Source organism: Erpetoichthys calabaricus, chromosome 5, assembly GCF_900747795.2.
Source record: "Erpetoichthys calabaricus chromosome 5, fErpCal1.3, whole genome shotgun sequence".
Taxonomy (NCBI): domain Eukaryota; kingdom Metazoa; phylum Chordata; class Cladistia; order Polypteriformes; family Polypteridae; genus Erpetoichthys; species Erpetoichthys calabaricus.
This window is the reverse complement of record NC_041398.2, coordinates 223,274,932-223,300,390: the sequence shown is the minus strand read 5'-3', so window position 1 is coordinate 223,300,390 and position 25,459 is coordinate 223,274,932. Positions and strand designations below refer to the sequence as shown.

The following is a 25,459-nucleotide window of genomic DNA, read 5'->3' as shown; positions in this document are numbered from 1 at the left end:
TGTGGTTTATGTGCATGGAGTAAGAAAGGGAGGAATCAAAAATGACACCAAGATTCCTTGCATTAGAAGAAGGTCTGTTAAGATCGACTAAAAAGGAGCTAATTTTCTTAAGTAGCACTTTAATGCCAATTTGCAGGAGTTCAGTTTTGTTGCAATTTATATTTTAAAGAGTTCTGCTCCATCCAGGTCTTAATTTCACTGAGGCAAGTTGTGAGCTGAGAAAGCCCTGATGTAGTTTCACTTTTAACATTGAAAGAGAGCTGAGTGTCATCTGCATAAAAACGATAACCCAGTACATAGCTATGAATAATATGGCCAAGGAGAAGCATGAAGATACAGAAGAGCAGAGGGCTGAGGACAGAGCCCTGAGGAACTCCTTTTGTGACTGGTTCTGAGCTAGATCTGCTGTTGCCAAGACTAAGAAACTCCTACCCATTAGTCCAATAGGACTTAAACCACTGGAGGGCAATGGCAGAGATACCCAGCATGTTCTCCATTCTGGACACTAGAATGTCATATCTGACAGTGTCAAAAGCTGCACTAAGATCTAACAGAATTAGCATGCTGGTTTGTCCAGAGTCTGCTGCCATAAGCAAATCATTGGTTACCCAAAGCAGAGCAGTTTCAGAGCTGTACTGCACCCTGAAACCAGACGGAAAGGGTTCCATCAAATTATTAAAAGTTGAGTAATTAGTGAGTTGGGAGGTTACAACACGCTAAAGAACCTTTGACAGAAAAGGCAAGTGAGAAAGAAAGAAAGAAAGAAAGAAAGAAAGAAAGAAAGAAAGAAAGAAAGAAAGAAAGAAAGAAAGAAAGAAAGAAAGAAAGAAAGAAAGAAAGAAAGAAAGAAAGATTGTTAAGACTGTCAGCATCAAGACCAGACTTTTTTAACACCGGGGTTACAGAAGTGGTTTTAAAAGTGGTTGACACAAAGCCGATGCCAAGGGATGTATTTATTATTATTGTAACAGTCAGGATTTATGGCATGAAGTCAGGATTTAAGAAGTGTGGTGGGGACGTGGTCCACTACACAAGCAGTCGGCCTCATCTTAGAAAACAAGTCGTTAACAAATGCAAATGTGACTGGTGAAAATTTACAAAAGGAGACGATGAAGTGGGAAGGATAAATAGATAATGGATTTAAGTTAACTGAATTATTTATCTTTAATTTCATTAAGGAAAAAATGCAGGAGTTTTTTTTACAGGCTTCAATAGAGGAGGTAATTTGGCTAGATGCTAGTTGAAGTAGTTTATTAACTACAGAGAACAAAACCTTGGGTTATCATGGCCGCTTGCTTGTTCTGTGTGTTCGTGGTTGCAATTAGTGCATCCCTGTAAGCCCTTTGATGGTCAGTGAAAGCCTGGATGTGCCTGGATATGTGCAGTAAGGCCAGTCCTACGTGACATTCTCTCAACTGTCACCAACACCTGCAACCCTTCTATTTTCTACAGAATTCTGCTCCCTGGGTGAACAATTCACGATGCTTTTACAGTTAATGAAGTACGTCCTTAGTCATAAACACAGGCAGTGCTTGTAGTAGGAGGATGTTGGTCTGAAACTGCTGACAGATCACAACAAATCGGCTCTGCATTGGGAAAGTTAATCGCTGAGAATAACTTAACTGAAAATCTACCAGCAGCTTGACTAAAATGTTTTAGGTTGACATAAACAAGTCTCACCCATAGATATCCAGCACACCAATGAAGGAATGTTGTTTGATAGTGGTGTGAAGGGCTTTGTTAATGTGCTCCACAATCCAGTTGAAGAGCTGAGCGTAGATGTGCTTGGCTAATGCGTTTCTGGCATTGATCGCCTGCTGCTTTGACATCGTTTTAACGTACGTTTCAGCCGTTGTGACAAGCTTTCGGTGGCACAGCCAGTGCTGCATCTGGTCATGTTCCACTCCTAGTAAGTCACAGAAGTGATTCAGGTGCTCGTCCTCTTTCTGTGGAACACAGTTTAAAACAAGAACAGACAGAGATGTTATTCAGCATAAAAACCGATGATCAGAAAGAAAATATCCGAGTTTCTTCAGGATAGCATATTCTTAAGATTCCCACCATTTCACTTGCCTTGACATTCTTACCTATTCTCCCTGTTCACCCCCTCCATAGGTCCTCATAATGGTACTCTGCATAACAAGCCATGTTATTTGTTTCTTGTATTTTAGTACTTCATATTTTTATTCCAGTTTATAGTTTTCTTCTGCTAGCCCATAGTTTTGTGGTTCACACACTTCTCTTTGATTTGGTGCTAGTTATGGCACTGTGTTATTTACTAAACTTCTTCTGTAGTGTTTCTATTGTGCCCTTTCAATTTCTAGCATTGGAAAAGTGCTAAATAAATAAATTTCCTTATTATTATTATCATTCTTCTTATTTTCTAACCATTACACCAAATTAAAAAAAAAAATCTAAATACTGCTCATCATTTCCAGCACATAGGCCCAAAATCAAACATTAACAGTGCTACAATCTTTAACAGTCTTCACAAAAACTCAGATTGCCTGAATCCATTTTCCAAATCCTTGCCAAGGTTTTCCTGGCAAATGCTGATTCAGCGTGGAGGCTGGCATCCTCTACAACCTCTCCTTCTGTGCATTTATATCATCCTAATGGCCTGCCTCATGTCATTTGCTTGTGAAGCTTCTCTTGTGTAATACTGTAAATGAGAATCTTCTACTTAGCCTTGTCTCCTTGATGCACATCCCTTTCTTTTTGACCAGTAGCAAATACTCTTATTTTAACCAGAATTGTCGAAAGGTTGAAAGCAAATGAATGTGTATAAGTTATTGGCAGGATTTTGGCAAAGGCAGAGTGTAAATTACAACTTGCACTGCAATACTGCATTAAACAAAGTCATAAACGAATAAGAATATAAAGACGTCAGTGAGGTTTGAAACACAGTGATATGCTGCAGATGGAGGGTCAAAACAAATCTTAACTATTGAAATGATTAATGCCTCAGGGGATTTTAGCAATGGTGGCCAGTTAGGAGGTTTTACCTCTAAATTCCATGGGGGTTGCTAATTCACTAAGGTACAAGCACCCGCCTCTGCTCTGCAGCCCTGTTTTGACAGGGCCGACTCATTTCACCCTCCCTTCTGTTACAATTAATTGATTAATTGAGAGCCCAAATGCACTGTCAGGCTCCACATCCTCTTGGAATTAGTAAGATACAGGAAGGGGCGAGTTCATGTTATTTTGTTTTGTTTGAAAAATGTGCCTGAGGTAAAGAAGTGTAACTAAACTTACAAAAAAATGTTAAATAATCACTTTGAGACCACAAAAAAGGACACGAATGAAACAAGCTTTGCTAAATATACATAAACAAGGCATGTGAATGTAAATAAATAAAAGGTTTAAAAATTTCACTTTCTTCACTAACTAAATTCCACTGTAAAAAGCACTACATTTATATATGGAAAATATGCCAGTAGCCAACCATTCAGCCCATCAAGCTCATTTACTTAACAAATAAGCAATTTGTCCCAATGCAGATACATTTAGGTTTAGGTAGAATTTATTACAAGCAGAGGGAAATTTGTTTGCAGCAGAAAAGTTCAAAAACAGAAGACACTGTTACTGAGATCCAATAGATAAAGAAAGACACAGCATCTGACATCCAATGTTATCACATAAACACACATTGAAGATCAATACAAAGAAGAATAATTACTTTCAACAGTACACAAAATAATAATGCAGGTTTTAACACAATCCAACCTCTGCTCCTTAGGGACAAGCTGACAGAGATGGGAGTAGATTCATACCTGGTGGCATGGATCATGGACTATCTTAAAGACAGACCTCAGTATGTGCGTCTTGGGAACTGCACGTCTGACATTATGGTCAGCAACACAGGAGAGCCACAAGGGACTGTACTTTCTCCGGTCCTGTTCAGCCTATATACATCGGACTTCCAACACAACTCGGAGTCCTGCCACATGCAAAAGTTCGCTGATGACACTGCTATCGTGGGCTGCATCAGGAGTGGGCAGGAGGAGGAGTATAGGGACCTAATCAATGACTTTGTTAAATGGTGCGACTCAAACCACCTACACCTGAACACCAGCAAAACCAAGGAGCTGGTGATGGATTTTAGGAGGCCCAGAACCCTCATGGACCCAGTGATCATCAAAGGTGACTATGTGCAGATGGTGCAGACCTATAAATACCTGGGAGTGCAGCTGGATGATAAATTAGACTGGACTGCCAATACTGATGCTCTGTGTAAGAAAGGACAGAGACGGTTATACTTCCTTAGAAGGCTGGCGTCCTTCAACATCTGCAATAAGATGCTGCAGATGTTCTATCAGACGGTTGTGGCGAGCGTCCTCTTCTACACGGTGGTGTGCTGGGGAGGCAGCATTAAGAAGAAAGACGCCTCACACCTGGACAAACTGGTGAGGAAGTCAGGCTCTATTGTAAGTACGGAGCTGGACAGTTTGACATCTGTGGCAGAGCGACGGGCGCTGAGCAGACTCCTATCAATTATAGAAAATCCACTGCATCCACTAAACAGTGTCACCTCTAGACAGAAGAGCAGCTTCAGCGACAGACTGCTGTCACTGTCCTGCTCCACTGACAGACTGAAGAGATCGTTCCTCCCCCAAACTATGCGACTTTTCAAATCCACCCGGGGGGTAAACGTTAACATTACATAAAGTTACTGTCTGTTTTTACCTGCATTATTATCAATCTTTAATTTAATATTGTTTTTTTGTATCAGTAAGGTGCTGCTGGAGTATGTGAATTTCCCTTTGGGATTAATAAAGTATCATCCATCCATCTATCTATCTATCTATCTATCTATCTATCTATCTATCTATCTATCTATCTATCTATCTATCTATCTATCTATCTATCTATCTATCTATCTATCTATCTATCTATCTATCTATCTATCTATCTATCTATCTATCTAACCTTTACCTCACAAGTAACTTAAAATGCTTATAGCTCTAGGAATAAAAGAGTTCTTAAATCTGTTGCTCTTTACATTTGGGAACCTAAATCTGCAGCCTGATGGCAACAGCTGGAATTTAGAATAAGAGGAAGGCAACTGTTGGACAGAACTGAGTTGCCTTTCTTTCTAACCTGTTTGCAATACATTTCAGTGATAGACATCTGCTGTGAACCAATAATTTTACTGTCAGTTTTTATAATGTTGTTAAGATGATTTATGTCCTTATTGCTGAGGTTGCCAAACCAACAGATAAAAGCAAATGTAACAATGGATTCAATAAAGGACTTATAAAAAAAAAAGTGTCATTATGGTGTTGTACACTTTAAAACAGTTGAGTTTGCTAAGAAAGGAAAGTCATGACTGCCCCTCTTTTAGATTTGCGCTGCATTAAGATCAAACTTTACTTTGTTCCCAGATATTTGTGTTGCTCAGCCATCTCCACTGTCTCCCTTTTAATTAAAGTTTAGACAGTGGATAATGGAGAGCACCTGAAACCTACAACCATATCTTTTGTCTTAGAAATATTAAGTCGTAAATTAGAATGATCACACCATTGTACAAACTCATTGACAGCAGGTCCACGGTGGTCTTCCTTATCTTGTAAAAGACTTACAATGACAGAGTCATTTGCAAATTTCAGGATATGTCTATCCTTGTGTGAACACCTGCTGTCATTTGTATACAGGATAAACAAAAGAGGAGATAAACAAAAACCTTGCAGAGTGCCAACAGATGTACTTAGGCTACCAGAAAAACAGCCACTGATACTCACACTTTCTGTTCTGTTTGTTAAAAAGTCTATAATCCCCAGCCATAGGGGATGCACAAACCAGTGTGTTTCTTTGTGCTGGTCCCAAGCTCGGATACAGTAAATGGGGAGGGTTATGTCAGGAAGGACATCTGGTGTAAAATTTTGCCAAATCAATATGTGGACAACAATACAAATTTCCATACTGGATCGGTTGAGCCCCGGGTTAACAATGACCGCCAACAGGGTGCTGGCGGAAATTGGGCTACTGTTGGTCGAAGAAGAAGAAGGAGAAGAAGAGGGGGCAAGACGTGTCCGGAGGGAGGAGGGGAGGAGGAAAGTAAAGAGAGTGGAACTGAGAATAGGAACTTTGAATGTTGGCATTATGACTAGTAAGGGGAGAGAGTTAGCAGATATGATGGAGAGAAGGAAGGTTGATATATTGTGTGTGCAAGAGACTAAATGGAAGGGGAGTAAGACCAGGTGGATCAGGGGTGGATTCAAATTGTTCTATCATGGTGTGGATGGGAGGAGAAATGGGGTAGGAGTTATTCTGAAGGAACAGTATGTCAAGAGTGTTTTGGAGGTGAAAAGGGTGTCAGGCAGAGTAATGATTACGAAGCTGGAAATTGGAGGTGTGATGATGAATGTTGTTAGTGCATATGCACCACAAGTTGGGTGTGCAATGGGTGAGAAAGAAGATTTTTGGAGTGAGTTGGATGAAGTGATGAACAGTGTACCCAAGGAACAGAAAGTGGTGATTGGAGCGGATTTCAATGGGCATGTTGGTGAAGGGAACAGAGGAGATGAGGAGGTGATGGGTAGGTATTGTATTAAGGAGAGGAATGAAGAAGGTCAGAGAATAGTGGATTTTGCCAAAAGGATGGACATGCTGTGGGGAATATGTATTTTAAGAAGAGGGAGGAACATAGGGTTACGTACAAGAGTGAAGGAAGATGCACACAGGTAGATTACATCCTATGCAGAAGAGTTGATCTGAAGAAGATTGAAGACTACAAAGTTGTGGCAGGGGAAAGTGTGGTTAAGCAGCATAGGATGGTGGTCTGTAGGATGACGTTGGAGGTCAAGAAGAGGAAGAGAGTGAGGGCAGAGCCAAGGATCAAATGGTGGAAGTAGTAAAAGGAAGACTGCAAGGTTGAGTTTAGGGAGGAGGTGAGACAGGCACTGGGTGGTAGTGAAGAATTACCAGACAGTTGGGAAACTACAGCAGATGTAGTAAGGGTGACAGCAAGAAGGGTGCTTGGCGTGACATCTGGAAAGAGGAAGGAGTAAAAGTAAACCTGGTGGTGGAATGGGGAAGTACAGGAGAGTATACAGAGGAAGAGGATGGCAAAGAAGAAGTGGGATAGTCAGAGAGATGCAGAAAGCAGACACGAGTACAAGGAGATAAGGCGCAAGGTGAAGAGAGAGGTGGCAAAGGCTAAAAAAAAGGCGTATGATGAGTTGTATGAGAGGTTGGACACTAAGGAGGGAGAAAAGAACCTGTACCGATTGGCTAGACAGAGGGACCGAGCTGGGAAAGATGTGCAGCAGGTTAGGGTTATAAAGGATAAAGATGGAAACGTACTCACAAGCGAGGACAGTGTGTTGAGCAGATGGAAAGAGTACTTTGAGAGGCTGATGAATGAAGAGATAGAGAGAGAGAAGAGGTTGGATGATGTGGAGATAGTGAATCAGGAAGTGCAACAGATTAGCAAGGAGGAAGTAAGGACAGCTATGAAGAGCATGAAAAATGGAAAGCCTGTTGGTCCAGATGACAAACCTATGGAAGCATGGAGGTGTTTAGGAGAGATGGCAGTGGAGTTTTTAATCAGATTGTTTAATGGAATCTTGAAAAATGAGAGGATGCCTGAGGAGTGGAGAAGAAGTATACTGGTGCCGATATTTAAGAATAAGGGGGATGTGCAGGACTGCAGTAACTACAGGGGAATAAAATTGATGAGCCACAGCATGAAGTTATGGGAAAGAGTAGTGGAAGCTAGGTTAAGAAGTGAGGTGATGATTAGTGAGCAGCAGTGTGGTTTCATGCCAAGAAAGAGTACCACAGATGTAATGTTTCCTCTGAGGATGTTGATGGAGAAGTTTAGAGAAGGCCAGAAGGAGTTGCATTGCGCCTTTGTGGACCTGAAGAAAGCATATGACAGGGTGCCTCGACAGGAGCTGTGGTATTGTATAAGGAAGTCGGGAGAGGCAGAGAAGTATGTAGGAGTTGTACAGGATATGTACAAGGGAAGTGTGACAGTGGTGAGGTCTGCGGTAGGAGTGACAGATGCATTCAAGTTGGAGGTGGGATTACATCAGGGATCGACTCTGAGCCCTTTCTTATTTGCAATGGTGATGGAGAGGTTGACAGACAAGATTAGACAGGAGTCCCCGTGGACTATAATGTTTGCTGATGACATTGTGGTCTGTAGCGATAGTAGGGAGCAGGTTGAGGAAACCCTGGAGAGGTGGAGATATGCTCTAAAGAGGAGAGGAATGAAGGTCAGTAGGAACAAGACAGAATACATGTGTGAGAATGAGAGGGAGGTCAGTGGAATGGTGAGGATGCAGGAAATAGACATGGCGAAGGTGGATGAGTTTAAATACTTGGGATCAACAGTACAGAGTAATGGGGATTGTGGAAGAGAGGTGAAGAAGAGCATGCTTGCAGGGTGATATGGGTAGAGAAGAGTGTCAGGAGTAATTTGTGACAGACGGGTATCAGCAAAAGTGAAAGGGAAGGTCTACAGGACGGCTATGTTATATGGGTTGGAGACGGTGGCACTGACCAGAAAGCAGTAGACAGAGCTGGAGGTAGCAGAGTTAAAGATGCTAAGACTTGCACTGGGTGTGACGAGGATGCTAAGATTTGCAATGGGTGTGACGGGGATGGGTAGGATTAGAAATGAGTACATTAGAGGGTCAACTCAAGTTGGACGGTTGGGAGACAAAGTCAGAGAGGTGAGATTGCGTTGGTTTGGACATGTGCAGAGGAGAGATGCTTGGTATATTAGGAGAAGGATGCTAAGGATAGAGCTGCCAGGGAAGAGGAAAACAGGAATGCCTAAGCGAAGATTTATGGATGTAGTGAGAGAGGACATACAGGTGATGGGTGTAACAGAGAAAGATGCAGAGGACAGAAAGATATGGAAGAAGATGATCCGCTGTGACAACTCCTAACGGGAGCAGCTGAAAGAAGAAGAAGAATCCACCCCACCAAGTTAGGGTCCAAACAGAATTGATCCATCAGTTTCTCAACTAAAATGTGTGAGACGTGATAAAGCCTCAGAGAGAATGTCTAGTAATGTCTTGTAGGGTCAACAGAATATGAGATGGTTTTATCAATAGATCTGCTGTTCAGACTGAAATCAGTCTAGGCAGCCTAGAATAGGGGAATTGATATAAGCTCTTAAAAGCCTCTTAAGTGTTTCATAGCTGGTGCGGTGGTCGCTCAGACATGAGTTTCTTGGCAGGGCCCCTAGGGTGCATTTGTTTTTAAAAGATGGAGCAGTGAGAGGATGAAATGTCTAGGAATGTTAAACTTGGTTGATCTATATACATTTTGTAGATCTGGGAATAAATCCTCTCTTAAACATCAGAGGATCGACAATGCCTTCTCATGGTTATGGGAAAGCAGCCGAATCAGTCAGATTTCTTCTTCGACAGTTTATTACCTTAATTTAATTGTACACTGAAGTTTTCGTCTGGCATGCTCATCAAAGTCTGCTTATTGTTAGGCTCATTCTTTTTCAAATTAGGTTCATTAGTCTATTACTCATTTATGGACAATAACTAAATGATGCTAAACTAAACACTAATGCAATATTTTATAGTACATCTGAAATAACATTAATCATCAGTGTCCTGAGTATTCACAATAATGTTGTGTAATCCATCATTTCTACCTGCAATCTAAATGGCAGATTATGTTTGGCTGTAGTAGTTGTCCAAAGACAAAATAGCATTTTTGAATAAATGTGACATACCTTACATGTCAAATGCATATATATATATATATATATATATATATATATATATATATATATATATATATATATATATATAATTTTTAGCAGAAATCACCTAAAGGTTCACTCTGAAAATGGAAAGCATAGAACTGATTAAAAATCACAGGATTTGTGAAACACTGGCCAGGAATTTCAGGTCTCATTAATCATCTCTCCCATTCAATTACAAACATATGCCACCCATAAATAGAAAGGATGGACGCATAGCTGGCACATTAAGTTTGTCATTACATGAAATATACTGTTTTAATTACTACTGGTTGGTAAAGACATTTTGAACAATAAAACCATTATTCTTAAGGTATTCTACCTTTTGTATGTTTAGCAAAAGAATATTTCCTTACCAAAAAGGCTAATTAAAATGATCGGAGTCTGACGCATGAATCGCTAACTGCTAACTTGCAAATTTTGTTTTCAATACTACTTTTCTCCCTTTTTATTTCAAACAGTGTGCATTCCATACTTACTGATATGTTGCATGAATCTCCATCTCTTTCTGAAAAGATCTCAACATTTCCCAAATGAAGAATTGATGCAATGATTTTATAAATGCCAATCTGATGGGATTCCTTGACACCTACAGAAATTAACAAAGGCCAGATTAGAGAAGTGTTCAGGATTAATTTATATGTGAATGTGAAAATTAGTCAGTACTGCAGCTATAATACAAAGTGTAAAGGAGGAAATAGATTTGGTGCCATTTCAGCTGATATGGATTCCATTACATGCTCAGGAGGGCACAATACTGAATGGACAATATGGATAGGTGGGCATATTGACTGGTTTGCCTATTCTTCCCTTTCTTGGTAGGGATTCCTGCATAATTGAAGGCCAGAAGGACACTGCCTCATGATGGCATCCCTCTGTATGGACCTCGTTTGGACATCCATAGGGATGCATGGGAGTTGTAGTTCTAGAGGGCAGCCCTATTGTGCTCCACTGGTGGCCCCAGCGGCTGCTGCTGGAAGGCGGTTCCTTTATCAGCAGGAGGTTCTGCCTAACCAGGAACTGCTTTCTGGGTACAATGATGACATGTCGGAAGTACTTCCGGGTCCAGCTTAAAAGACCTCACCTGGGGGAGTCAGATTTGGGAGTGAAGAAGGACAAAGCTCACCTGGGGTGGAAACACTGAAGGAAAGGAAGGTTTAACTGATCAAGAAGAAGAAGGCTATCTAAAGGTACTTTGTTAAATAAAATATAAATTTAGAATCTTGCGCCTGGTGTTTGGTAGTGTGGCTTCATGATTAACACAACATTATGTTATGAGAAGACTCATGGTTCAGTTCTCAGACCTCAAGCTTGCTGTGTGACCAAGAGAAAGTCACTCAAGATGCATGTGTGTCAGTTGAAAAACAAAATTACTGACTAAACTGTATTTTGCAGCACAAATGAGCATAAATCAAAACCTCTACATTTTGCATAAGCAGAGAGAGAGAGAGAGAGGTTAGGAGCACACTCTGATACAGCGTGTTGCTGCACCCACCACATGACAGACCACCTTAGGATCCCAGATTAGGACCCAAGTGCAGCCATTTAATGGGTGACACCTCAGCACCACACTAGTTCAGATGGAATGGGCCGTGTCATAAGCTGAAATGTAATTAAAATTAAATAACAGAAATACTTAAAAAAACACTTAAAAAAGAAATCAGAAATCAACAATAAACAACGGTTTGTGTCATCTCCTCCACTTAAATCCAATCTTAACTCAAGGAGGTGATTTGAAATAGACACTATCTGAAATCTGAGGTACTTTATATAAATACTAGGGGGTTCCCCCCTGTTCACGTTCTATGCTGCTCATGTTGTGAAGAGGGGGACTGAATACACCCCAAGGAGACGCGGTTGCTCCTCCAAAACCCCCTCTTAAACGGTGATACAATGGGAAACAAATGCAGATTTTTTTAACCTCCTCTTTGCTTGATCATCTGCTGGATTGCAGCTGCTGCCGTGCCGAGTGATCTGCATCTCGTGCGGCGCTTCAAACATTTAAAAGCCTGTACAGCAGCTGTCCTACTCTATCTTTTATTTCCGGCCCCAGGCATGGTTACTCATGGCAGAAAGTCTCGTCTCGCGGGACACATGTTCTTGATATTTTTTAGTTTATAATTTAAAAAAGGAATAAGAATCTGAAAATCTAACAACATCACATTAAAGTTTGATAAAATCTGAAAAGAATGTTACCAAACATATATACAGTATGTAGGTTTTAAAATAAGGCTGATTTAAAGTGTGACAAAAAAGTGACATAAAAACGTCACCGTTGCACTTTTAGGCTTAGGATTTTTTATATATATATATATATATATATATATATATATATATATATATATATACATATATATATATATATATATATATATATATATATATATACAGTATATATACAGTATATATATATATATATATATATATATATATATATACAGTATATATATATATATATATATATATATATATATATATATATATATATATATATACAGTATATATATATATATATATATATATATATATATATATATATATATATATATACAGTATATATATATATATATATATATATATATATATATATATATATAGAGAGAGAGAGAGAGAGAGAGAGAGAGAGAGAGAGAGAGAGAGAGAGAGAGAGAGAGTAGATTGCAAGGCTGGTTAGTGTAAATCACAACTATAAAATTTACAAATTAGAAACTAGTGTGCTAAAAATTTTCCTGTAGCTAAACATTTCATTCTATTTTAGCTCTGCTATTGCTGTTTTGGACTCTTCTATAACAAGACGATTTGATCTATAAATGACACCTGTTTATCACTATTTATGTAAGCTCATTTCATTGCTTCACATTTCAAGACCCTCAGCATTGCTCTGGGACTCTCCTTGTTACACCTACTAATTTTCTGCTGCTCTTTACTGCATCATGAACTGTTTTGTATAGAGCTTTAAAGTTGTGTTCACCATGAAAGGTGGTCTATAAAAAATTTGTATAAAATATAATCATTATGCTTATATTGTTAATTAAGTTTACAAAGCATGACCACAAAAAACATTTTATATACATTTAAAATTAACTCCACCAATACATTTTCTAAAGAATACAAACAAAGATATTGTCATATTAATTTCTTTAGGCATTTTGGACAGAACACATTATGTTAGATACAAGACCAACACATTTTTCTTTCCAGGATTACAGCATATACGCTACAACATCAACACAGAGGATCTCCCAAGGAACAAAAGACATGCTTGTTTAAATGAATTGTAGGCAGAAGCTGAACATGTGAGCTGATATTGTAGTTGCGGCAGACTGTAACAAGTTCAAAAACCACTAGAGAGCAGACTCAGGGATCGCTTTACACCTCAGCTAACTCAATTACATTATCATCCTGTCAGATACAGAATCGTCTTCAGTATGAACTATCAACACCTATAATATTTACTACCTCTCTACACTGCTAAGCTCAAGAGGCATATAGTGCCTGTACATACATACAGTTTGGGAAATAATTATAAAATAAAAATGACTTAACAATTTCATTTGATTTTACATATTGTGTGACACAGAATCATGTAACTCAAGCATACCATGGATTCAGAAAGTATTCAGACCTTCTCAGTTTCTGTTCACTTTATTGTGTTGCAGATTTAATTTTAAATGGATACATTTTCCATTTTTTCCCTCATCAGTCTACACTCAATAACCCATAATGTCAAAGTGAAAACATGTTTTCAGAAAGGTTTACAAATTTTTTTTAAAATAAATAGTCAGATCTGCAGATGGTGGATTTGCTTTAAACATCCATGATATGTGTCAAGAACATGACTGGAGTCCACCTGTGCCAAACTGAATTGACTGGACATTGTTTAGAAAGGCACACCTTTGTGTATGTAAGGTCCCACAATTCACAATGCATGTCAGGACAAAAACCAAGCGATGAAGTCCAAAGAACTCTCTGTAGGACTCTGTGATCAAATTGTAGTAAGGCATAGATCAGGGCAAAGGTATGAAACCATTTCTCAAGCTTTGACTGTTCCCAGGAGCACAGTGGTTTCAATAATCATGAAATGGAAGATTTTTGGAACCAACAAGACTCTTTCAAGGATTGGCCATTTGGCCAAATGGAGTCTCTAGGCAAGAAGGGCCTTGGTCAGGGAGGAGACCAAGTACCCAATGGTCACTCTACCAGAGCTTTGGAATTCCTCTGCTAACATGAGAGAACCTGTCAAAAAGGAATAGCAGTACTCCATCAATCAGGTGTTTATGATAGAGTGGCAAGACAGAAGCCATTCTTGGGTAAAAGACATATGACAGCTTAAAGAACTCTGAGAGCATGATGGTAAAGATTATCTGGTCGGACGAGACAAAAATCGAACTGTTGGGGCAGAACTCCAAAAATAAAGTCTGGTGAAGGCCAGGAATTGTTAATCTCTTGCCTAATACTATCCCTACGGCGAAAAATGGTGATGGCACCATCATGCAGTAGGGGTGCTTCTTTGTGGTAAGGATTGACACTGGTCAAAATTGAGGGAAGGTTTAATGCAGCCAAATACAGAGACGTCCTTGAAGAGAACCTGCTGCAGAGTGCCGATGGTTCACTTTTCAGCATGAGAATGACCTGAAGCATACAGCCAAGACAACACTGGAGTCGGTATGGGACAAGTCTCTTGACTGTCCATGAGTGGCCCAGCAGAAGCTGAGATGTAAACTGTGTAGAACATCTGCAGAGAGACCAGTTTACTGATGCTTCCCATCCAATTTAACAGTGCTTGAGGGTATCTGCTGGCAAGACTGATATAAACTGCTCAAATCCAAGTGTGCCAGGCTTGTAGAGACTTACACAAAAACACACAAAGCTATACTTTCTGTCAAAGGGGCTTTTACAAATCACTGAATTAAGAGTCTAAATGCTTATATGATTGAGAGATTTCAGTTTTTGAATTTTAACATATTTGTAAGCCTTTCTCAACCTTTCGGAGGCCAGCACAATGTAAGCCTTGTTGGATGTTGGACTTTTTGGAGGTGGTTTGAACGAGCCAGTCCTCCTTGAAAACTACATCTGCAAGAGCAGCCAGCTGATCCAGCTCCTTGAGCTCAGGGTCGCTGTGTGTATATTAGAGAATTAGCGGACCTGGCCCATATGTCCTTTATGGAGATGGTGTGCACACTTCAAGCTCCACAGACCAGACATATAGAGACAGGTGGGTCACAATCAAACATAGATACAAGCCAAAGGGTGCACAATGTCTCAGGGCATCAACCCCAGAACTGGAATTTCCAGGATATTGTGAAACTGGCTGGTAACTCTGAAAACTCAGAGTCGGTAGGTAGGCATTAGGAACTCCAACAGGCCACTTCAAAACTATAGCCCAGAAAGTGAAAGGCTGTAATAGTGGGGGATTCAATTATTAGGAGGATACAGAGACAGAGTCTCATATGATATGTTGATTTCTGGGTACACAGGTGTGACACCTCCCAAGAAGGAAGGATGGGCTCTTGGATGGAGCACACATGGATCCAGTTGTCACTGTCCATGTTGGAACAAATGATATACATAAGGGCAGACTGTGAGCTCTGCAATCCAAATTTAAAGAGTCAGGATTACCTTGCAGCAGTAACAGGGACTACTAAGGAGGTACTGAGGATTTAGAAATTCCAGGGGCAGAAGTACTGCTTAGAATGATCTCTTATAAATGAGAAATACAACAGTTGTTTTACAAAATGTACACCTCTCTAGTTTTACAAATACAAATACATACAAAAATGCCAGTTATTCCCCACCTAGATTTACCAAGGATATGCATTATCAGAGGCAAATATCTCAGTATAATAAACTACTTTTCTTATAATTCATAAAAGCTTTGTCATAAATACTGTACCAAGCCTATACATACTACACTTTTAACTCTGACTGTACTGAGCAAGCGGTCAAGGAGCTGATGACTGTGGGAAATCACTCACTCCTCCACTATTGTCAGTGTGTCACTGGCACTGACCGTGTACACATGCTCTACTGTTTCATATAAGATTTGTGTGTTTATATGACAATGAGAACTGCACAAAAATTCCAACAAGGTTTCCCATATAGATTGTCTAATTGCCTTTGAATCAGCACTTTGTATATTAAATAGCAGGAAGACACTACATCTGCTGACATTTTAATGCTGAGGCAACCGTGGAACATTGTGCCAAAAAATCAAGGAACATTAAATTCATTAAGGTATGAAAAGAGGCTTAAAAGTGACACTATAACATATAAATTGGCGAGATCTTTTATATCTGTAATTTTTAATCTGAAATGGCTGTGGCCATCCATTTCAGCTATCCAAAGTAGCATCGGTCTACATCATCTCATATAATTGGGGTTCTACTGTAGTTTGTTAGCACTTAACCTTCACAGGACTTTCTCGAACATGATAAACATGTTCTTTGAAATTAGAGGAAATAATTAAACTATTTATGTAAACTAAGATACAGACCTATAATAAATGCTGAAAAATATAATTGAAATATAATGTAAAATCTGTTGGTGTTTAGCGAGCCCATATGCCATCAACAAATACTCATAGGGATCAGTGACAGTGTTAACCGCAGGCTTTCATTCATCACCTTCCTTAATTCAAATTAAAGAATAAGCACTTATCCCTGAACAAAATGAGTCTCGAGGTGTGTTGCTATTACTCAGCTAACACTGATTTCACTCAGAATGAGAAGGCTTTAAGGCATTACATATCCATTTCTAGTACAACTCACTTAAATTTCTTTGGTGTCACATTAAGAAGGATTAATTAGGAGTGCTACTCACAGAAATCATCTTTAGAGTAGATTGCCATTACCCAATTATCTTAGGCTGACTTTACAGAAAATGAATATGTTTTTAAGATCTAACGATGATTTTTAGGAAAATTTGTCATTACATAGCAAATTTAACTTGACTCAACTAAAAACGAGTATGTTTGTGGGCTTTATGTGTCTGTTTCTATTACAACTGACATAATCAGTTTGGTTGTCATAATAACTCAGTTAATTCATGTTTATAAAAGCCAACTGAATTTCATAGGTATAGAATCACCAATCATGTTAGGATGCAGCGCTCCCTAATCAGGCGATTTTCTTTTTACATTTTCTAGTGAGGGAAAAAGGATTTCATATGGAGCTGTTTTTAAGGAGTCTTCCAGAATGTTTGAGCAGTTTTGGGTTATTTTCAATGGCCAAAAAAAATACCTTATTAGCATAAGCTGAGCTAATTTGCATTGAATGAACCCCATTTTTGGAAAGACATTGCAGAGTTTTAGCAATCTTTAACCATTTATCTAACATCAGAAAAGATAAAGACTGGACATAACAGTATTTTAAGCAACAATGGTTTGTGCAGTTATGAAGGTGGCTTTGGGTTCGCTTGTCTTTGTCAGTCTGGCACATCTACCACAATTACTTTGCTGTGATTGGATACCTGGCAATATTATCTACTCTCTCTATATAAAATCCTAACCCTAAAAGTGCAACGATTTTGTGCAACAATTTTATGTGACGCTTTTATGTCACGTTTTTTGTCACACTTTAAATCGGGCTTATTTTAAAACCAACATATATATATTTGTTATCATTCTTTTCAGAATTTATCGAACTTTAATGTGATGTTATTAGATTTTCAGATTCTTATTCTGTTTTTAAATTCTAAACTAAAAAAATATCAAGAACTCACGTCTAAAAAGAGACAAGACTTTGTGCCAAAAGATTTAACCACGCCCGGGGCCGGAAATAAAAGACAAAGAGTAGATGACAACGACAGCTGCTGTACAGGCTTTTAAATCTTTGAAGCTCCACACGAGATGCAGATCACACGATACGGCAGCAGCAAGCCAACAGCTGATCGAGCAAAGAGGAGGTAAAAAAAACAAAACTATTTGTTTCCCATTGTTTCCCCCGTTTAAGAGGGGGTTTCAGAGGTGCAACTGCGTCTCCTTGAACTGCGTTCAGCCCCCTCTTCACAACGCGAGCGGCAGATACGCAAAGTGGCTGGCGCGTAAAGCGGGCCACGGGGGTTGGCAAGCGAAGTGAGCAGGGGGTAAGCCCCCTAGTTTAATTATAAAGTGGTTGTGGTTAGTGATCAGGTGACTTGAAGTTTAATTAAGATGTGAAAATAACATTTCTAAAAACAAATATTTGCTTTTTGTGTTTAATTAACTGATAGGAACATATCATACAATGCACAAGTGTGCAATCAACATATTTGAACTTTGTGAACATTCAGTAATTTGGTTTAACAGATCTGTTTTATGTTTGCAGCAGTCAGGTTAAATACTGTATGTCCGAGTAACTCTAATAAGTTATATTCATGTAATTCCTCCCAATCTGGTTAGAGAAACTAATATAAACCACTAATTTAAACCACTCAATACGTTTACATGGAAATTTTACATGTTATTAAATTTTATTCAAATCATTTTTTGAGTGCCAATTTTGTAAACACAGTTGACACAGTAACCTGATTGAGAAAAAAATGACATTTGAGGGAGACCACAGCTTTTTTTAACAGTTATCTTATGTAACTCCATAATCAAAACAAGAGTGAAGTGAAACATGCTTTTCTCTCAAAGAAGAGAAAAAAAAAAAGTCACCTGCAAGAGGAGTGCCCGAGGGTCTAATACATCTCAAAATTTTCTTGTATATAATAATTCCACCGCTTTAGTTTCCAGATGAGACAAAGCTTACATTTTCCCTTTTGGCAATGGTGTACCAGGTAAAACATTTATAGTACAGTCATCACATGATGTGGTAATAATTCTAAGGATTTTTCTTTAGTATACATATCCCTATATTCTTATATTCTGGGGGGAATAGTTTTGTATTACAACAATAAACTTGCTGGGGAGAATTATGAGCTAAAAGGGAAAGAAAACAATACTCCTCCAACAATGACTTCTTTATTAAACCAGTCGATCAAAGCTGAATGTGCTTGTAGACAAATAAATCTGAAAATTATTTTATGTTTATCTGAATCTAAGACATACAATGAAATATTTACTGAATGTAAAAATTCTACCAGAAGATGCAATTGAAGGGTAATCCCAATCAACCCACGCCAATTGGACCACCGTCTAAAGAAATCTGCAACATTACTTTTAATGGGTTGTTTGGTACATTTTAATTAGTGAAATATCCCTTTAATTAGATGCTTTTTGCAGATTGAGAATCAAACATAGCTAAAAGAATTCTATTTTTCTCTAACTAAATTGGCAACAACAGACATTTTTAAAATGCTCATTTCACCAGCTCCATTATTGAACAGACCCTTCATATTAAGACAAGCAGCCACCATGTGTCCACATTATCTGCAATAAAAACAAAATAATAACCTGCCACTACTTTTCTTTATCTTTCTTTAAAACTAATGCCAGCTCTATGAGTGTCTATGACAGTTATCTTTTCTTCTGAAGGGATAGATATTTTAGAAATTATTTAATTAATTATTCTTTCTTCTTTATGCTCCTCTTGGCATATTCCAAACTTTTGTGCTACACATCATTTAGTGCATCTGCCTTATATGTAAATGTTTTCATTCCTGCACATTTAATTTAGGGGAGTTTACCAAGGAGTTTGCAAAGTTTATGACAATGATGATTGTTTGCATATAATCTGGACATCCAATCAAGATGCTTAACAGTAAGTAGGGAGATTATGAATGATATCTTTGCTCAGTATTTATAAGGTTTCTGCATTACCTGACATTACATTTACACTTTGCAATTCTAAATACTGTTTAATTGCTTTGAATTTTAGAACCATCTGTTGAAAAAAACTTGATACATTGGTGCAGAATACATGAATGGATTTACTTCTTCTTTAAGCTGTTCTGTATCTCCTTACTGAATTTTAGGGTCACTGGCTGATCCTGTCATTCTCTAGTAAATATGACTGCACTTCCACTAAAAGAGAATTACAGGTTGGGAATTGAACTGCAGAGAAAAAAGGTAGAATACATAATCAAAAAGGCAGGGAAAGGTCAGGAACAGAGAAAAATTATGTGCCAAGACAAGGCAGCAGGTTGGAAATTGTCATCAAAATAACAGAATGGTTGATGTAAACAAAAGTAACAGGAGGCTATCAAACAACATTTTGCTTTTAGTAGATTCTCTTAAGTTTCTTCGGTCCGATGAAAGAATACTAATAACTACACGTAACCATCTTTCATAGTCACAGGAGACTGACATCATTTGTGGAGCTGGCTAGTAACCTGCCTAGGAATGATCAACAACTTGGCCACCACCATAAAAGTGCAAACCAAATGAGACTGCAGTAAAATTTAATTACTTTAATAAAATAAAAATGACAATTTCACAATAACTAAAGAAAAGAAAACATTATCAAACCAAACAAATATGTCATCAGCCTATTCAATTTTTGGAGTCTGAGTTTACAGACAATCAAGATCAATTAGGAATTTCCATTTTTACCTAATAATGTGAACGCTTGTCTCGTCTTCTGAAAGTCTTCGGCGTCATTCACTCCTTTGATGAATATGTTTCCACCTTGAGATGTGTAGAAGAAATCATCTGCACTTGCTGCAAAGATGGGAAAAAATTAAATTGTAAACATGTATATTTTAAGAATGCAATTATTACATGATTTTGTTTATTTTAAAATAAAAAAGTGCAATAATGAACACATTTCATCATCACTGGGCCCAATAAATAAATAAATGGTGTCTTATTATAACTTTCCCATAAAGTGATCCTTACCCTAGTAAGGTCTGTAGTCTCATTTATCTTGTCTAGCAGTTTAACTCCTCAATTTTAATAATGCTTGATGAATTATAGAAAAGCGAAAATAATGAAAAAAGTCAAAGAAAAAGTCAAATAACCAAAAAAGTCAAATAAGTAATTAGAAAAAGAACTGCATTAAAAATTGGTTATAAAATCCATTCATCGATTACACAGTACTATTACAATTCAAATAATTACTGTGCTTTTTGTCCCTATAATCTTACCTACACTGTAGTATTAAATGTATCAGTATATTTGTAAATTTTAATGTGACATAATATATTGGTAAGTTACTGGTTTTATTTTATATTGTATAATAAAGAAATGTAGCTTGATTTATTTGAAGAAACCTGACAGACAGACAGACAGACAGACAGACAGACAGACAGACAGACAGACAGACAGACAGACAGACAGACAGACAGATAGATAGATAGATAGATAGATAGATAGATAGATAGATAGATAGATAGATAGATAGATAGATAGATAGATAGATAGATAGAACTTTATTTGCCTCCCCAAAAATAGAAGTATTATAACACAGTGTCTCCGTAAAATGCTGCTACCAGCACAGATGGCTAATTTATTTATGATTTGTCTTACATTTTTCACATTCAACAATGAAACCTGAAGAAGCAGATTTTCTCCCCTTTTTTCTTCTCCATTTATCTTTATTCACTTATTAATTCATCTATTTACTTATTTTTACTAGCTTTAAGTTTTACTCTACTGGCTTAGCTCTCTTTCTCAGGGGTGGGGGTTGATTTGTTTTCGATCTTATTTTTGTAAAAATTGATTTATTTGTATGGGATGTTGTGTGATTTCAATAAAATCAATAAAATAAAATAAAAAAACCAAAAAAAAAAACCAGTGAAACCTTAATTTCACAACATTGTCCTAACATTAAGTGACAATAATTACGCTATAAACCTACCTACTGTATATTCAAATCAAATGTGACAATATTGAACTTTTCCTCTGAAGTGACTCAGAGTAAACATTTTCTTTTTGTAGAAGATAAAATTCACAGATTAATTATATTTAAAATAATGATTATATCTATACCAAGAAAACCAAATATTATCATTCCACAAAAATAATCTAGTTTTGCATTTCCGGTAGTGGTTAAGCCAGGCCTATTTCCAAGAACAAATGTTCACATCAGAGCACATTACTGGCTTTATATTAAAGCACAGGCGCTGCCCTTACTTTTCCTCAGTAAAATCAGTCATGAGATGTTAATGCTGTGGTCAACATAGTAAACCAATGAGACTTAACACATTTGATTCTCATTTCTGAGATGCTTTGTGTGGAATTTGCATGCTCTGCTTCTCATCTGAGATTTCTCCAGTTGACTGGTGACTCCAAATTGTCCACTTGTGGGGGCAGATGTGCATAAGTGTGATCTCTGCCTAGATATGCATGGAAACTGTTTGGATTTGATTTGGGACCAGAAGATCAAATGTAGTATAAAAAAAAAAAAAAAATTGAAACCAGCAAGTCAAGTAAACCAAACAACAAAGCCAAAACAGTAACCCAAACCACAGTAGGGAATGCAAAGCAAAATGTTCTAAACCAGGAAATTTTAAGCAAAGAAACACCCACATTAAACTCTTTAGTGATATCAGTAATATCAGATGACCAGGAGCTGTGTGGTAATGAACTTTATACTGTTGATCTGATTATATCAAAGGTCACAACCTCCAGGATCCCACAGTGGCAACCAGCCTAGCAATAGTATACAAATAATCAATAAAATGATGGCACCCATGAAAACCTCAATGGCTATGGAAAAGCTGTGAATGCTTAGCAAGTAAACTAAAACAACTTCAAAACAAAAAATGAATGTCAGAAATTGAATTATCAGTCAAAAATCTTTAATGGAAAAAAATTTCTTGGGGGGAAAACATTCCGAATAATTCTATACAAATGTATAATGAACCGAAATTATAACACTTTAAACAGACCTCAGAGCATGTATTGCTCAGCATTAAAGATACTGTAAGGTGCACCACTGGATTTCATTACAGCATTTGTAATGATGAAACAACAGAAAGAACTTGCAGCAATTGTATTTTGTTGTATGTCCTGTGGAATGCTTCTTCATGAGGCTCACATTTAAGTCCTGATAACTAACAAAAGTCTCCAGATAAAGAATGCAAAAACCATAAAGAGCTTATTTCATGAATAGTGAGGCTCTAAATGAGGTTTCCATGCAGTCCTTCTTCCCATATGTTTAAAGAACCACAGCCTGGCAGCTTGAACAAAATGAAAGCATGAGTTACACCTACAGTTTGGAAAAAGGGGTTTTGATTGGCAATAAATGGTTAGCATTCACATGCTAGGATTTTGTCTGGAAGGTAAAAAGATAAAACGTGTTTCTACCCTTTGAGAATGTAACTCTGCCTTTAGCATTACTCTACTAACAGTGCCAATCAGCACTCATCTGAAAGCATGAAACTGCTACCCAAGTTAGTATCTTGGGAAGTTTCGAAATACCCAGTAAAACATTAATGACAGAAAATAACAAAATCAAATCTTATCAGTCCTAAATGATGTTGAGTATTTAAAGTGAACTTAAGGTGTTATCTAAAGCAAACATTTTTATTATACTTGATATTATGATAAGCTAACCTGTAAAAGTCCTCTGTGAGTATCATGACACCAAAACCTTCCTTACAAAGCACTCCATGCAGCGGGCAAAATAATACATCAGCCTATAATAATTCTCAGACTTCCTATCCCTGACTTTTCTTGCAGGTTAAGTGAAAAGAAAAACACTTGTAGTTTGACTTCAAAGTTTCCGCTTAAAAATGCTCTCTTCAACAATATGTTACTCTCAATACAATAATGCCATGCTTGTATAGAAGTGGATTCAAATATGAATGGTAAGACAGGTGGCAAACTTTAAAATGACATTTTTAAGATGTGAAAGTATAAACAGTGCGGTGGGTTGGCGCCCTGCCCAGGGTTTGTTCCTGCCTTGCGCCCTGTGTTGGCTGGGATTGGCTCCAGCAGACCCCCTTGACTCTGTGTTCGGATTCAGCGGGTTAGAAAATGGATGGATGGAAGTATAAACAGAAAATTATAGAGACGTTTGTTTTTGTATTTTTTTTTAAGGGTCTAACATTTCAAGGTCTGCCCAAAAAGAAACCAAACTTCTTAAATCGGGTGCCAAAGAACCAACATAGCAGATTTGCAGTAGTGGTGGTGTGAAGCAGAGACCTTGAGCTTTAAAATAATTACTTGCTCGACTGTGATGTGTGAACTTGTCATCGAGTACAGTGGAGTAAACCTGAGATTTTCGGGTGATCGCAAAATGGGAGAGAAAGCGTGTGCTTTGATTCCTGAAAATGGTCACCTAACTGTCCGAGAAGTTGCTGAAGAAGTAAGTTTGTGTCACACAACTTTGACTGAAAAAGTGCAGATGCATCGTGTTGCTGCAAAATTGGTGCTGCGTTTCTTGACATATGAGAAAAAATCAAACTGTGTCTAGATTGTTCAAATACTCTTGAAAACTGTCTGAAACATGTCATCGCAGGCGGTTAAAGGTGGGGTGTATGGCCCCTAGAAACGTTTTTTTGATTTTCTTTCACCTTTTTTTTGTTCTGAAAGTTGAAATACACCATTAATGGTCACCAATTTCAAACAACAGAAAATTCATCACTAGACCTACGTGATATTCCACAAGATAAGTTCCAGGACTCATTCCATTCATGGAAAACCGTTAGGAGCAGAGTATAAATAGAGGAGGGGAAAACACTAAAGTCTAATTAAGTTGTAAGCGTATTAAGAAGAAAAAAAAAGTTTCTTTTGGGACAGACTTCATATGTACTCGTAATCACTCATACCTTTTTATCGAAAAATGAACCATTTAAACCTACTGAAATGGCTTGACAAAAACAAAATTTGTCTCAGTGTCCACAGAATACAACACTCCAACAAGAACAGATTTATCCAAGCAATATCATTTTATACAATGTCCTTTCTTTAGGTAAAGGGTAATAATGAATAAATCATAATTTGTCTTTAAAGAAGTTGGGAACTTTGTTGTAAAAATGCATCATGATATCATTCAGCAGACCTCCTTAAGATTTGTAATTTCTTTTTCCCATTTTGAAGGAATATCTCCTATATATAGATTTTCAATTATCCCAATGGTTTACAATTTCATCAAGGATTCACAGCATAAAGTGTTTGCCCCATGGTGATCTACTACTTGGAGTATAATTTTGCCTTCTACTTCGAATTAATTGGAAGTCTGGTGATAGGGTCAAAAATTCGCCATCGAGATAAGCACATATTCTGATTCTACAATGCTGAGAAAAGTTGATTTTTATGGCTTAAAACTACAACTGTCGTCAGATAATTACTAATTTTTTGCTTTGAATGACTACAGTAAAATTCTTCAAGAGCAAGCTAGGAATTTCAAAGGTTATTGCTGACCTTGGATGTATTTCATGGTCAGGACTTAAAAGATGGCCAGTCCAAACCTGACTCAAGAGAAAAAAGGACTGAAGAATAGGAGATTGACTGGCGGGAGCTAGAGAGGCCAATGATGAAGGAGACATAGAGAGAGTGGGATGGGAGGTAAAATAGAAGAGTTTAATACGGTTACTTTACCTGACACCCCTGCTATGAAGTCATTGACCTCATATTAAGAAGGCCCACAGGGAAATTATGGTTTACTGTTTTTCTTCATTTATATTGAGCATTGCCATTTTTCCCACTTCTATTTTAGTGCTCCATCCTGGGTATGACTTTAATCTGCATCCAGCCCTGCATGTACGCCCTCCAGGGAAAACCTGGGGGTTGGTGGCAGAATTGGCACTCCAGCCACCATAAAAAACCTCACACTGGTTCCATTCCATCTGAACTAGTGTGGTGCTGAGGTGTCACCCGTTACATGGCTGCACTCGGGCCCTAATCTGAGATCCTGA

The 25,459-nt window shown here is 37.9% G+C and overlaps 1 protein-coding gene across 2 annotated transcripts in view; it reads right to left on the bottom strand.

Annotated features, from left to right (window-relative positions):
* The window catches only part of myo5b (myosin VB), a 502,861-nt gene that overhangs the window by 163,315 nt on the left and 314,087 nt on the right, over positions 1-25,459 (bottom strand). For both annotated transcript variants that reach the window (XM_051928010.1, XM_051928011.1), the window contains exons 8-10: positions 20,208-20,315; positions 10,216-10,325; positions 1,681-1,946 (exon numbers count right to left, since the gene is read on the bottom strand). In XM_051928010.1, coding sequence (XP_051783970.1) covers positions 1,681-1,946; positions 10,216-10,325; positions 20,208-20,315 — 484 coding nt within the window. The remainder of the gene's footprint in view (positions 1-1,680; positions 1,947-10,215; positions 10,326-20,207; positions 20,316-25,459) is intronic.